This window comes from Miniopterus schreibersii (assembly GCF_964146895.1).
Source record: "Miniopterus schreibersii genome assembly, chromosome: 15".
NCBI lineage: Eukaryota > Metazoa > Chordata > Mammalia > Chiroptera > Miniopteridae > Miniopterus > Miniopterus schreibersii.
In genome coordinates this window covers 47,038,155-47,054,212 of record NC_138115.1, presented here as the reverse complement: position 1 = coordinate 47,054,212, position 16,058 = coordinate 47,038,155, and the positions used below count along the sequence as shown (strand labels likewise).

Here is a 16,058-nt window from a genome sequence, read left to right as displayed (position 1 = left end):
AGAAAAAATGTTATTTCCAGCTCTGTCACAAAGGTGGCCCAACACGGAAGCCACTCCACCCATCACTGCACGTCAGTCAACACTTTGGTGCCCAGACTTGAGTTAAACCTTAACAGGCCTCCTTTGGATTCCAGGTCTTAGGGAAACATCAAGGTGGGCCTGCAACCACCTCGCAAGGAGGCGAAGGCTGCTCCCAAAAGTCTGGGTAGGAGGGGTAAGGCATGGAATCCAGCTTCAAAGGACAATCGCGGGCCAGGCTGTAGCAATTTGAATATCACAAAGAAAATACAGAGCCCTGGCCGGTGTGGCTTAGTGGTTGGAGTGTTGGCCTGTGCACCGAAGCTTCGAGGGTTCAGTTCCTGGCCCTGGTCAGGGCGCATGCATGAGGTAACCAGTCATCTCACATTGATCTCTCTCTCTCTCTCTCTCTCTCTCTCTCTCCTTCCCTCCTTCCCTCCCACTATCTCTGAAAGGAAATCAAGGGAAAAAATATCCTCGGGTAAAGATTAACAAAAAAAGAAGATACAGTTAATAATTGTTAAAGGAAACGAGCTGAGTCTGTAATGGCTATGAATATCAACGAACATAAAACGAAAAGGGTAAGTGACATAGAAAGGAAAAGACAATATAATAGGAAGATATTTTTAATCTACTTTAAGAGTAGGGCAGGGTGGGCGTGTGTGACTCTTGTCCCCGCACAGCACTGTCTGCCATCAGGAGAATAAGAAAGATCAGAACCCGACGCTGTGGTCACACACCACACCAGGGAGGAGGAGGGTCCTGCAAGGTGGTCTGTATGTTTAAAAGCCTTCAATAAAATTTCCAAGTTTCTAATTATCAGTTGCGTGAACACATGAATTAAACAGTCATATACAGACATACAATTTTATACATATGCTTGTATGTCTACGTATAACAATTTTCAATAGACTGTTATTCAATACAGCTGAAGGGTGAGTAGACATTAATGATCAAAGATCAAAGTTATAAATAATGAGTTTGCCCCAAAGTGTCCCAGACGTGACAGACCTTCCTGCAGGCCACCTGCCCCCCTCCAACCTCCTGGTGATCAGCACAGGCCACACCAAAGCCCTAGCGCTGCCGGGTGGTACAAGACTGGCTCCCTCTCAGTGGCCCCAACCCCCTCGAGAACATGCTCCCAGACTCTAGAGCTTTCTTCCCTCCAGGAAACAGTACTGCCAGCCTCTCAAACTGCACCAAGGACAGACAGCCGGGAGCCTGAGACAGAGGGGAAGGCCCCGAGGCCCTGACCCTCCCTTCCAGAGGGAGCCGGCGGGGCTCTCATGAAACTCGGCCTCACAAACAGGCCTCCCCTCCGCTTGCTACAGAAAACTACCTACCAGGATGCTCCTCAGAGCTCTCCTTCTGACTTTTTATTTTTTAAAGCATTGCCGCTGCCAGTCACTGAGCTCCCGCGGCAGAAGGCAGGCTGCCGAGGAACAGCTTGCCGTCAGCTACTCTCCCAAACCATCTCCACCCCACTTCAGGCACCCGTCCCACCCCCAGGGGGAAGGGCTGGGGGAGAACAAAGCCTGGCTTTCAGAGAAGACACCCCAAAGCAGGGAGGCAGCATTCGGTGGAGCACCCCACGGCCAAGTGCACCTGGCCAAGATGCAGTTACTAAAATCCCCCGTGTCTCCGAGAAGGAGCCAGAGAAGGGACAGGGCTCGGACGTGCTGCGGGTCCAAGCCTGCTGCCCGTGGCCTGGGAGGGGCCGCTGAGGCATCTCACTCCCGGGGCCCTCTGATCACGCAGCAGATGTCACAGGCTTCAAAACACCAACTCCAACGGCGCCCCGACCGTGCACCTGCTGTGACTCCGAGCGGCTGTGTCCTGAGCCCATCTCCCAGGAGCGAGCTGAGCCGTCCTGTCAATCTCCTACCTGGGTCCACTCCAGCTTTGTCTTAAACATGTTGGATGAACATGGAAAGGAAAGCGGTCAATCTGCACAGAATTGCTTGCCAAGCATTTTTGTTTTTAAGAGAAAAAGAAAAAAAATACCCAACATTGGAATTGGGTTTGATGAGAAAGAATGAAAGCAGCCCGGTGGCAGGTGACAAAGAAAGCCTAGGGGCCACATGGGTAAATCTGCCCCCCGGATGAGTGCCTGTGCCCGGGGCTCCTGGGGCCGTCAGGCACCCTGGCATGTGGCTGCCTTTAACCTTTGAGAGACAGGTACCTTCAGTTCCCCCAGCATCTGGTGCCCAGGCCCACACCTGGGTGGGGGCACCGTGACCACGAGGTACCATGACCATGTGCGGCTAACGTGGGTAGTGCACACACAAAACCTATGTTTTCTCCTATGTCACCACCTCATAAAACGATTCACTCTCCCCCCGGCCCTTGGGAGGTCAGCACTATGATGTGTGATTTATCCGTTTTATTTGTACAGGCTTAGTACATATTGTGGTGCCTCCATTTTCATTTCACTTAGAATTTTAACTAGATAAAAGCAATCTTTGGAAGGTGGCAACAGACAAAATGATCTTTGCATTCTACATGTGAGTTTTACATTTTGTTTTACCAAAAAAAAAAGAAGAAGAAGAAAAACTTGTTTTTTAATTTGAAAACATGTCTTTGGATTTTCTCTTCTTTAAGAAGCATTTAGTAAGCACCTTTGTAATGCAAGGCACCGGAACAACTCCTGAAGGACCTGCCCACGGTGGTTTGCTTGGCTTGTTCCTTGTTTTCATCACAGATTTGCTGGAAGCAGATAATGCACCATGAACACCCTCTCTGTTCATGAAATGCTTTCAGTGTTAAGGTCCATGTTTTCAAACTGTTTAAGGAGCCCGCTGAGGTCTGCAAAAGCTTCTGCTAAACCCTTCACTGTGCATTTTCTTGGGGGGTCTTTTTCTTCTCCTGCAGTTTCCTTTTCTCTTGCCTCGTTGTGAGCTATGCGTTCCTGTTCCAGTTCCAACAACGCCTCCTTTTCAGGTCCTCAGGGCCACCTGCAGGAGCTCCTCAGCGTCTCCCGCATCCACACCCAGGTTAAAGCTGTTGGCCATCTCAGCCACAGCCTTGCGGATTTCTGCAACCTCCTCACCTTTGGCCAACCCTTTGAAGTCGCTGAAGAAACTCTTGAGTGTCTTCTTCCAGATGCCATTCTTACACTCCTGGGTGACGCCACCTCAAGCCCAAGTGAGGTTCCTGATGCTGTCACAGGTGCTGTAATCCTTCCAGAATTGCAGCAGTGTCTTCCTCAGTTGTAGCAATAGCCTGAACAAAGGTCCTCCTCAGGTAGCAGACCTTAAAAGCTGCTATAGCTCTTTGATCGGTTGGTTGGATCGAAGAGGTGGTGTCTGGAGAGAGAAACGCCACTTTGATATTGGGTTGAAGGTCACCAATAAAAGGAGGGCCTCTGGAAGCCTTCTCAACAACGAGCAGAATCTTGAAAGGTATATTACCCTCCAAATAGTACTTCTCCATGTTGCTGGTGCAGTAATTCAGGAGGGCATCTTGGAAGAGGAGCTGGGTCATCCATGACTTCTTATTGCCCCTGGAGGACACTGGCCATGTGTGCTTACTGATCTGGTGAGGGCCCTGGGGTTCTCACTGCACCAGATCACAAAGGCTTCAATCTGTAGCCTGTAACACTGACCCCAAGCAAGACTGCCTCACCTCTTCAAAAGCCTTGAAACCTGGCATTGACTTGGCCTCCTTATGGATGACAGTCCTTTCAAGCATCTGTTTCCAGAAGAGGGAGGTTTCATCCATTTTGAACATTTGCTCCGACAAGTAATTTTCCTCCACAATCAGCACATCTAGAGTTTCCAAAAATTCTGCAGCGGCCTCCACATCAGCACTTGCAGACTCACCACTCACTTTCACTTTGTGTTACGGATATCAATTCCTGAATGGTTTAAGCCACCCAGAGCTAGCAGTAAATCCAACATCACAGTCAGGTCCAGCCTTTTCTTTTAGCATCACAGACTTTTTGCTTTTGGCTGTGACCATCCTGGTGCTGAGAGGGCTCCACTTCTGTGTCTGGTCTTCAACCCAGCTCATCAGAAGTTCCTCCATGGCTGGTGTAGGCCCTTGTGGTGTATGTAGTATATGTGGTGTGTAAGAGAATATTATTGGTAGGAACTAGGCGGTCCTACCATTTTCAACAACACAGATAGACCTTGAGGGCATCATGCTAAGTGAAGTTCAGTCAGACAGAGAAAGACAAATACTGTTACGATCTCACTTACATTTGGAATAAAAAGAAAACCCAAAACCCCAAAACCAAACTCATAGAAAAAGAAATCAGAGCTGTGGTTATCAGAGGCGGAGGGTAGAGAGGGGGAATTGGAGGAAGGTAGTTAAATGTACAACCTTCCGGCCAAAGGCCTTGAGACCTCCCTGCACTGACCCAGCCCAGTGCGAAGTCCCTGCTTAGGTAATAAAATAAAGTCAATAATCTAGGAGACGATCTCACTTCCTTCACCAGAAAACCTCAGCTGGAAGTCAAACAAATCAAGTTCACAAAAGATTACCGGTGCATACCAGGCACTCAGCAAAGACTTGGCTGATTCACTGCAGCCAAAGCAAACAGCGCAGTGGTGTCTGGAAGCCCTTATTTACTTCATAACCTTCCCTCTTCCTTAGGAAAGAGACCGTTCAGGTTCGCTCGGAGGAGAGTGGTCAGCAGATCATACGCACTTCAGACAGAGAAATTTCTTTTCTTGACCAACGTTCCTCAAACACAGGTTACACAGCCTGGCCCCTGGGAAGAGGAACCCGGGGGAGCCGCAGCCACCTGCCCTCCAACACAGCAACCTTCGTGTCTGCTGCCTGCTGAACATTACATGTGACTGAAAGGTCTACGGCACGGAGCTGTGTCCACCTGAGATCAGGGAGGCGCAGCCTACAGACCACAGAAGGGAGGCAAGATTCACAGGGACGAAGGAAACCGCATCGTGAAATTAAGCTACATCGGGCTCAGTTTCCCTTGAGATAGGGACCTTGAATAAAAAAATAATTATGTTTTATAAATTAATAAATACCGACATATTCTGAAACAGGGTTGTTATTTTTTTCAATTTTACCAAATGAGCTTTATTCTTAAACTAGAATTTTTTTTCTCATTTAGCTACTTTGAGAGAGTGGTTAAGATACGGAGTCAAACCAGTGGACCTAGGTTTGAGGCTCAGCACCCCACCTTGCTGTGTGACTTTGAGCAAGAGCCTCAGTGTCCCCACATGGAGAATGGGGATAGCAAGACTATTTAAATCGGAGGCTACTGTGAGGATTGAACGAGAAACACATAAAGTACTAAACAGTGCCGGGCCCCCAGTAAGCACTAAATGTTGACTATTTTTTCTTCCCGTTGGACTACGTGATCATAAATGCCTCATCTTTATGGGCACATTTTCTCTGCGAGTCTTTTTCATCTTCTGTGTGTCTCAGACTCATCAGGAGTCAAAAAAAAAAACAAACCCACCTGACTGTAGTAGTGCTGAAATTTTTCTTAAAAGGCCATTTTCCCACATGGTCAAGGGAGACACCCAGACCTTCCTGTCTCTTTTCAACAAGCCAGGTGAGGGCCAGATTTAAAAGGCAAAGGGTCGTTTCACCACTCTGGGGGATGACAGGTTGGAAAGGGAGTTGAGTTTTATCCCTGCTCTGATCTGAGTGGAAACCGGCTCATCCAGTGGTCGGCACCTGGGGAAGCTACAGAGCCCCCTGGAGCCCCCTTTATCTCCACTCACACCCACCACACGGCCACTGCCCCAGCCGGGGCAGAAAACTCTAAAATGAGGAAAAGGTTCTGCCGTCTTCTCACACACCTCAAAACCAACTTAACACACCTGTGAGTCACAGTGCTGTGAGTCACGGCATCTCCTGGGTTACACACATGTAAACAAACCAACCCCAAAAGCACCGTTTACAGAGCAGGGCTCCTAGCCTGTGCCTCCCACTGACCCTCGGCCAGGCTGGCAGGGCTCCCAGGCCCCACCTCAAGACGCAGGGGACTACAAGAGAAACCAACTGCGTTAAAACAGTTACTGCAACTTGAGAAAAGTCCGTGACTTAAATGCCTCTTTATCAATGAATGAAACACCACCATGTAATAACAAATGTAGTTTCCAAGCAGTGATGAGTGAAAGTGACATTCCAGTGTGTCAGCATCTCCTATAGCACGACATAGAAACATCCGTGATTTCTCCTGGCGACAAGGTCACACGGGTCCTGCTAACACCCTCGTGCTGTTTTCTACGTTCCTAACGAAAGGCAAGGCTGCATTTCAGTTGGAAGCCAATGCAAATAAAGGTGCACCCCTTTCCTTTCCAAGTCCACAGGACCCCTCACCTGCCTCCAGAAACACTGCATGGGAGGGCTCCCAGATCTCATCCGAGGGGTGCTAAGGAGAAGCGGTCACAGCGCCCGCAGGGGGCCACTTACGGAAGTACTTCAGCGTCTCCTCGATCTGCTCGGTGGTGAGGTCGATGTTGGCATCGGGAGAAATGAGCGGCGTGTGCAGCCAGTCGTCGTGGTCATAACCATAGATGGTATCAGCTCTTAACTTATAATGGGGCAGCTGCTCCTCCAGCAGGCTGATGATCTCCACCTCCGGGAGGTCGGTGCTGTTGCACACGTCTAGAGAGAAAAGAGGGACGTGAGAGCCTGGGTCTGTCACACGCGCTCAGTGCCGAGCACCTGAAACGCTGCCCGCAGCCCCCTTCCTGCGGAATCGAGGCAAGAGTCTTGTGCCTTCAGCATCTGGGCCAAGCTTTCTGTCCAAGCCTTTCCTGGCCATCCTTTCGCAGTCACTCCACACTTAGGCCCAAACCAATTTATAATTTCTCCAACATGCCTAACTTCTTTCTGCAGCTCTTTTACCACTCAAGCTGTCCCCCTCCACGCAGGATTTTGCTTTCATTTAATTCATTCACTCATCTGTTTATCCACCTACACTTCCTTCCAGGCATCCACCCATATGTATCCTGAGCACCAGAGACACGGGAGACAATGGTACACACAGCAGCCACGGTCCTGCCCTTGCAGCACTTATGTTCTCACGGGCTTTCCCACCACGCAAGCCCCAGGGCCCCTCCGTCAGGGCACAGCGTGAATACCACCTCCCTCCTGACACACTGGTATTTTGAGCACTCCTGGCAGAATTAATCTGTCTTCCCGCTGCTGTACAGTCAGCCCTCCGTAGCCACAGGTTCTGCATCCGAGGATTCAGCCGACCACGATGGAAAATATTTGGGGGGGGGGGTGCACTGTTGCTGGAGGGTACTCTGCAGTTAGGCCTACGACGGTGCATCTGTACTGAACAGGTACAGACTTTCCCTTGTCACTGGTCCCTAAACAATAGGGTAACACTATCTCCAGAGAATTTACACCGCATTAGGGATTATAAGTAGTCTAGAGATGACTTCAAGTATAAGGGAGGTGTGTGTGGGTTATATGCAAATACTGCACCATTTCACATAAGGGACCTGAGCATCCACAGACGGGGTATCGGCAGGGGTCCTGGCACCAGTGCCTCACAGACACCAAGGGACCTCTGTGTCCACAGAGCATTTTGTCAGAGCCCCTATGAAGTTCTGTTTTCTAGAGATTTTAGTGTTTGACTCATTTCCCTGTGAGATGGCAAACACCTCACATCCATCACATCGTCACACTCAGCATCTCACACCGTCACATTCCACACCTGGGGTGCTCGACCCACCACCTGCGCCCTTCACACTCCCAGCCCAGACTGCTCAGGGGCTGAGCAGTGATGTCCACGAAGGTGATTCCATCCGTACGAAGCCCATGAAACAGGGCCTTTCCATTAAATTATAAACATGGCAATAGGACAGATGTTTCCAGGGCAAGAACCAGCCTTCCACAGCTTCCCTACCCCCAGGACGAATGAATTCAATAACTGCTAATTCATTCATGACGTCAATCACTGCATCGGCCCATTTCACAGAAAGTACTTGGGACATATGACGGGTAAATGACCCGTGGGAGCAATAGTGGTTTGGTGCATAGAAGCCAAGGTGCCCGTAGTGCACACAGCTGGACGAGAGAGAAGAGCTAACAGGGCTGGAAAGGGGCCTTCACTGAGAAAAACCGTTCAGAAGAACACAGCAGCGGTGAATTCTTAAGGTGGTTGGTTGCACCAAGCTCCCGCCTTGAAGCAGAAAACAAAGATGTCAGATCCAGGTGGAGGCCAGTTCACCCTCCCATCCCTCTGGGAAGTGTAAGAAAGGATGGGGGGGAAACACAAAACAAAATTAAAAAAAAACACTCAAGATAAATAAAACCCAACAGCACAGGAAAATAAACAGGAGGTGCTGACAAGAGATCAAAATTATGGGGTGCTTCTGAAAGATGGAAGTTGGTATCAAATTAAAGAAGGAAGACCAACCCTAAGCACGCAGAGGAAGTGACAGTCCCGGGTGCCCCATGCCAGAGGGCAGCCCAGAGAGGGAGCAGGAAGGGTCTAGGGCACCAAAGCAGGCACAGCAGGGAGGACCACTCTCTTTGCTGGGCTCTTGGCCTGAGCCCAGGCAAAGCAGGCTCAGGGCAGTGACCGCAGGGCCGCTCACACTCAGGCAGAATGTGGGAGACACCTGTGCCCAGAGGAACAGCTATGCAAAGACTTATCAAAATCCCTGTCTCTTTCGTTTTCAGTAAGATGGCCACCGAGCAGGCAAAAAAATATATGGAATCACAGGTGAAGAGACCAACTGTCTCACTGAAGTCACCTGTAGGCCCCCCCCCCCCATCCCCTACCACCCTTCTCACTCAATTCAACATGCAAAGCTTCACTGGAGAACACTTCAGTTAAGGAAGTCACTAAGATCTGGAAGCGGCCCGCGCCCATCAGTAGGTGAGTGGATAAAAAAGCTGTGGGACATTTGCACAGTGGAATACTATGCAGCTGTAAAGAAGAAGGATCTCTCGCCCTTTGTGACAGCCTGGATGGATCTGGAGAGCACTGTGCTAAGCAAAATAAGCCAGTCAGAGAAAGACAAATATCATATGGTCTCACTTATATGTGGAATCTAATGGACAAAATAAACTGATGAACAAAGTCCAGAGACATGGAAGCATGGAACAGACTGAGGGATCTCAGAGGGAAGGGGAGGGGGGCTGGGTGGGAAGAGATTAACCAAAGAACTTATGTGCATATACGCATAACCCATGGACACAGGCAATAGTGTGGTGAAGGCCTGGGGCGGGGGAGCCGGGTGGAGGGGGGCAAACGGGGAAATGGGGGACGTCTGTAATACTGTCAACAATAAAAATAACTTTTTTAAAAAGAGCCTAGGGAAAGGGTTTTCAGTAGAAAGTGAAGACATTTAGAACTTCACTTGGAGCTTCAGGGAAGCTCTTCATTCCTGGAAGGAAGACAACAGCTGGACGCTCAGGATTCTCTGCCTCACGTGGGAAACGTCACGGCAGGTACACCTGGTGTTTCGGCCCCCTCTGCCACTCCGCACAGCTCTGTCCCAACAGAAGGTACATCCTCCCCTAGGCCACAGCGAACAGCCCGACCTCAGGGCAGAAGACACCTCCCATTCCTTGTCATCTCCCACTAACAACGAGCGCCCTTTGAAAAGTTCCGGTAAGTTTCTTCCTCTCAGTCACGGGCAAGCTCCCACAGAGCTTATCCCGGGAGAGGCCTCACAGCCAGAAGACGGCTGCCACCTACTGAGGGGACGCGGGGTCAGGGGAGGCTGGTGCCCGACCCGCGGCACCTGTCGCCTGAACACAATCTGCTCCCTGGCAGCAGTGCCAGCCTGTCCTGGAATGGGCAGCAGACCAACACGTCCTGCACGACGCACCCACACACCAGCCTGGAACCTTCTGGCGTCGCTGTTCCTGGGTGGTGGGGAAGGCAATGGTGTCTAAAAAAAAAAAACCCTTCTAAGAATAGCATGTCTCTGTGAGCATGCTGGCAGCTGCTCAAATGCCAAGACTTGACCTGTCCTTCCAGGTTTCCAGGGCTGAAGGTCAACCTGTTTACAGTGTGGGTCCCCGTGCCCGAGAGAGATTGCTTTCCTGAAAGCATAGGATGACCAGCGAGACAAAGTATCAAAAGGTGAGACTGGGCCAAAATGCCTTTTTAAAAAACCCCACAAACTGTATATTTGATTTTTCTATAACACAACCAGCCACATAAACACCAGCAAGTTTGCAGCTTCCTGGAAGGTCCAGAGAATTCGGGCATAGGAGAGGATTATAGACACCGCTCAGGGACCTCTCCTTGACCTTGGCTGCAGGGTCAGAAGCCCCAGGGGTATCCTATAGAGGGGACCCCACAAGTGGCTCATGGAGAAGACACATGGAGGCCTGAGGATGGGTACACACAGGATGAAAGCCTCCAAGAACCCCCCAGGAATCCTGCTTTCCCCATACCAAACACCAAGTCAGGTGCCTTCAGAGGGTTCCCCGGCCCTCCCAGCAGCCTGAGACATAGATGATATTTGTGCTGTATTATGGGTGAGGAAGCTGAGGTTCACAGGGACTGTGGAGTACCTTGCTGGTCAAGGTCACATAGCTAAACAGGTGACAGATCCTATGTGGGAAACCTCAGCTGTCTGACTAAAAGCTGTACCCTTCCCCATGCCACCCGCTGCCCACCTCCTGAGCGGGCGCACTAGGAATACTGGGGGATTCCCTGGATATTCTGAGCGGGAAGCTTCTGTTAGAACAGGAAGATTTCACGAGTACAGTGAGGATGTTCAGTTACACACACGGACACCTGAGGGAGGTGTCGGGATGCTTTTCCCTTCCACAGCACAGGAAATGTCTGCAGATCCACGAAGGACGGGCCTCAGCAGGGCAGCCCTGCCCCGCCCTCCCTCTCCTGGGCTTATCCAGTTCATGGAAGGACACAGATGGCCCCACCTGGAGGAAAGGAGCCCTTTATGCTCCTGACGGTCATCATTTCTCCACAGCCCTGACTCACAGAATCAACAAGCTATAAAAATGTGTTATCAGGGAGGCCTCAAATGAAAGGCATCGGCCTCCTGATTGAACCTGATCCCAACAGGTTCACGGCTCTGGCAGACCTGCAGCAACAACAGCCTGGAACCCGCTGACCCCTCCCCCTCCCAGCCTGTCCAACCATGCAAAGGCCAGGCTCCCCTGGGGCAGGCAGGGTGAGACCCTCAGCATCTCCCCTTCCCCGATTATTACAACAGCCCCGTGGTTGTTGGCCATGCTGCTGCTGGCCCCATCTGTCAAAAGACACTTTTTATTTTTCTTTAAAAATAAATGTATTGGGGTGACATTGGTTGATAAAATCATATAGGTTTCCAGTATACATTTCTAGGACACATGATCTGTATATTGCACTGTGTGCCTAAAAAGACACTGTTTAAATCACAGTACTGCCTTGCTTTTAAAACCTCCTAGCTCCCTATAAAGTGTTTCACAAAGCAGCTCACACCTCCTTCCTAGCACAGAGGCTACTGGGACAGAGGTTTCCCAACATCCAATTCCTGCTTCCACCTTTTGATAATGGAACCCATGCAGGGTGGCTGGGCACATGGCCACTGCAGCTAAAAACTACATTTCCCAGCTTTCCTTACCGTAAGGTATGTTCAGATGCCCCGATGTAAACAGAACTTCCAAGTCACACCCTTTCCAACTATATAGTTGGGGGAAATGGGCTGGTCCTGGAGCCACCTTCAACCGTGTAAGTAAAGGCAACACCCAGGGGATGACCAGAGCGACCCTGGGTGCCTGGAACAGCCTGGTGGGGACAGAGCATGCCTGGGCTACCTTTCACTTGGCATTTTAAGAGAGAAACACCTACCTTAAGGAAGACACTATTATTTTAGTCCCTGTTAAAGCAGCCAAGTCAATACCCAAATAGCCTTTCTTGCCCAGCTCAGCCTCCATGATTTTCTCCATTCCCTCCTCTGTTAGCCCACACCAACTTCTCACCACTCCCCAAACACATTTGTGCAGAAATCTTGGTTTCTAAGGCAGCTCTTCTAGCTGCCTGGAACGTCCTTCACAGCTCAGCAAACTCCATCTCAAAATATCACTCAAATGTCAGCCTGTATTCCAAGCTGCCTTGCCCTCTGTCCTCTGGCGATGGATTCAGTACACAGCTTATTGCACTACAATGTGATGTGTTTTCTACAGTCTCTTCACGAACCGTGAGCCCCTCAGGAGAAAGGGCTCTGGATCACCCACCTGTGCATCCAGCCCTCAGCACTGTGCCCGGCAAAAGGGTCAGAGTGTTGGATGAGTAATGGAACAAAGCAAAGGAAGAGTCAGCAGTGGGTGACAGGCGTGATCTGCCAACCCCCTGCCCACCCAGGATGGGCACACACCGGCCCTCAGCAGGGGGAAGTGGAGTTATTGAGTGTCAAGGTCTTTCCAGGCCCCTCTCAGAATCACCCAGCATCTTCGTCCAGCATGGAGGAAAGTCCAACGCAAAGTGAAAGTCCCCTTGACCACTCAGCAAACGCCGATCTGACCCAAGGCCCCATTCTCATGACACCACTTTGAGAGCAGAATGTAACAGGTCTCTCAGCCTCTTCAGAGCTATACCTTCCTAGGTTATCTCCAAGGCATACGGTTTGGAGTGAGTCTCCCGACCCGAGGATGAGAGCTTCATGCAGGGCTGCCGTGGAGGTGGGAGAGGGTGCTGGGGCCTGCTCAGTGTCCAGTGGAACTGGGGCTATGGATGTAGCTGTGTCCTCTCTATGCCTGACTTGGACTAGACCCTTCCCCCCAAGAAAGGGGCCAGAAGAAGGTCCCTCCATCTAATGATTTGCATGGATGCACAAGTGACATGCCAACTTCATGAAACTTGCCAGGTGCCCAAGCTGATGTTCACATTTTACAGCAGAAATGGCAGCTCTAAATTAGTGTCTGACATTTAAAAATCAGAGACTCTCATGTAAAAATACCGATTCCTGGCCTCTAGCCAGGGGTGGGGAATGGGCCATTTGGATATTTATAACATCATTCATGGGCCATACAAAATTATCAACTTAAAAATTAGCTAGGAAAAAAGCTCCTAGGTTTATTGAATTTTGAGTCCCGCCCGTGGTTGCCTTGGCAGGGCCAGACCAAATGATTTCGCGGGCAATATACAGTCCACGTTCCAGATGTTCCCATCTCTGCTCTAGAACCACACAGTTACATGCTCCGAGTGGGTGGCTGTCCCTGAATGGGGGGTAGATCCATTGGGGTCTCTGGGCCTCCGGTCTGCAGGCCAGAGCTGGAGGGCTCTGGGCCCGGAGAGCAGAGAGCTGTGCAGCTGCAAGGGAGCCGAGTGGGCGGAAGAGCTGCCTCGGAGGACAGTGTCCTAAACACCCACCCGGGCCCCAGGAGATCCTGGGGAAAACAGCAGGGGAGAGGGAAAAATGAGAGAGGCCAGTGCTAGACAAAGAGGAAACTTAGTGAGAGAAAACTGGCAAAATCAGAGGAAGACAGCAGGACAGAAGGACAGAGGAAAGAAGGAAACGGGAAAGTCAGGGAGGAGACAGGATGTGAGGCCCGGCGGCACCATACTGCCACCTGCTGGCAGGTGCGAGGCCTGGGCGCAGCAGGGGCACCCTTCCAAGACTTGGGAGAATGGGGCCCAGCTTAGCCTTTTCACCCCAGCAAGTCGCATCTTGGTCTGTCTGGGACTCAGTTTCTTCATCTGCAGAACAAGGGGGTCGGGTGGGAGAAAAGCTCTCTTTCCACCCTAAATGTCTCCAAGCGCGTGTCTGGGGAGAGCGGCCCCTCGGCACACCCTGCCCCACCACTGAGAAGCCCCGTGGCCCTGGATGTGTTGACTTCCTCCGTATTTTTACATGGGATTCTCTGAGTTTTAAATGTTGGACACTAATGCAGAATTTTGTAAACACCCGTCGACACGTGCGCCTCCAGTTTGCACGCTGGGATCTCCCATCCTGGTGTCTCACTCCGAGCCTCAGGACTCCCTTAAAGGTGACAGTAAAACAGCAATAAAAGGAACCTTGACGCACCCAAACTAGCCATATTCCAAAAGCCTGCCGTTCTCTCTTTCTTCCTCCCCATCTCAACCCAACTCCATTTCTTTACTTGGCAGTGACCACAAACCCACGGGTTTAGAGGTTTCGAGATGTCACAAGACCCTTCTCCTACTCGGCCACACACAAACCATTCTGTACAGACTTGGAAACAAGTCCTTCTTTTGAAATTATTAAGATGAAAGGGCACAGAGTCAGAGGCTCCCATACACACAGACCATGCCAGTGCCACATGATACTTTGTGTTCTTGTCTTTTTTAAAATCCTCACCCAAGAATATGTTTTTATCGATTTTAGAGAGAGAGGAAGAGAGAGAGAGAGAAACATTGATCGGCTGGCTCCCGCACTCCCCCCGACCAGGATCGAACCCGCCACCTTTTGGTGTACAGGCTGATGCTCCAACCGCCCGAGCCACCCGGCCAGGGCCACACATGATCCTCTGTAACTGGTGTCCGGCGGGCGTCCTTCCAGAAAATTCCTCCCCATCATAAAGTCACATTGGTTAGAGCCTCACCTAAGCATCCTCAGGGAACTCAGTGTACACACTCTCTACCCCAGGGAAGTTGTGATTTCACAAACCACAGAGGGGCCATTAGAGCTGGAAGTTCTGGCTCAGCCACCTCATTTGATGGAAGACGACACTGTGCCCGGAGAGGCTGGGGAGGTGGCCAAGTGTCACGGAGCAGCCAGCCGCAGACCCAAGACCAGTGTCCGGCCCGCTGCTCAGCTGCCTCACGAGGGGCCTCGGGGAGCAGCGGGGCCGCCCTGACCCTGGTCCCCCCACTGTCCACCCAGCGCCCTGCCTGGTACCCAGTCAGTGCTCAAGAAGCGCCTGCTGAGCGACGCAAAGCCCTGTAACCTGTTCCTGCGTTTCATTATCTCACAAACTGGCGGCAGAGCAGGGTGAGGCTGGGGACACAGTTTACAAATGAGGAAACCAGGTCCCAAAGATCACCCGAGGCTGGGCCGGACCCCACACCTGCCCGCTTCCTCTCAGCCCTAATTCACTGGCTCCCTCCCACCATCCCTGGCCTGTGAGGGCCCTGCAGGGAACGAGCCTGCAGGAAGGCATCTGTCCCCCCTTCGCTGATCTGTAGGGACTTCAGCAGAACTGAGGACCCTGCCAAGGACCAGGCATGGGGTGACAGTGACATCGGGCAGTCTCCAGGAGAGGGAAGCCCAAAAAGAGAAGCATGCATGGACAGGAAAGAAAAGGCCCCAAAACTGTGCCTCCGAGACAGAAACGAAAGCCGACACCAGGGGTTCTCTGGAACGGCAGTGGCCTTACCTGCCACCAGAAGAGACTCTTTCTAAGAGAAAGAACAAGCAGTGACACGGTTCGACTCCAGGGAGTCTGGGTGTCAGGTTCTGAGCTGTCGCACAGGAGCACCAGCTCCGAGGATACCTACCCCATACCTTCCCCGACAGGAGCGCGGGAGCCTCTCCGCCTCACGGTCCCCTTCCCAGCAGGGCCTCCGGCGAGAGGCTCAAGTGCAAGCTTGTGCGACAGGACAGGACAGAACAGAACAGAACGTGGAGGAGTCCACGGGGACACGCCGGTGTGTTGTGCAACCGAGAGGGCAGGAGGAGGCAGGGCCAAGCGGAGGAGGAAGGGCCCTGCTCCGGAGGCCCCCAAATGTCAACACCAAGTTCAGTGTCTTTCCAAAACGGTGACTCCAATTGGGCCTGGTGTGGACATCTACAAAAGCAGGTGGTCCTGCCTTACAGCTCAGACGGGTCCTAATATAAGGCACAGCTAGAACTGCACAGACATTTCTTCTCTTTTAAAGGAAAAGTCAATGTATATAAATCCAGTCCAGAGTTAAACCTCCAGAAACATGCTCAGAAAATGGAAAGTGTTACTGTTCATTTGAAGTTGTTTTACTAGGAGATAAACAGAAAAAAAATACTTTGGTTTTCTGATTTTCTTGGTAATTTCTCTTTAAAGTGCACATGCTCTATCTTGTAATTACACAACTACCAGGGGAAAATGTTTTTAGAGAAAAATAGCCAGGGTCGGTATGCTTGTGATTGAAGTACCCACAGCTGAGTCGGTGTTCGCTGCCATAAACTGGAGGACAC

General features: G+C 51.0%; 1 protein-coding gene across 8 annotated transcripts in view; it reads right to left on the bottom strand.

Moving 5' to 3' along the window:
* Window positions 1–16,058, bottom strand: part of TRAK1 (trafficking kinesin protein 1) — a gene marked incomplete at its 5' end in the record, with an annotated part of 120,840 nt that overhangs the window by 54,237 nt on the left and 50,545 nt on the right. For all 8 annotated transcript variants that reach the window (XM_081159468.1, XM_081159469.1, XM_081159465.1 and 5 more), the window contains one exon: window positions 6,412–6,606. Coding sequence is in view for 3 of the 8 variants with exons in the window: in XM_081159470.1 (XP_081015596.1) it covers window positions 6,412–6,606 (195 nt within the window). The remainder of the gene's footprint in view (window positions 1–6,411; window positions 6,607–16,058) is intronic.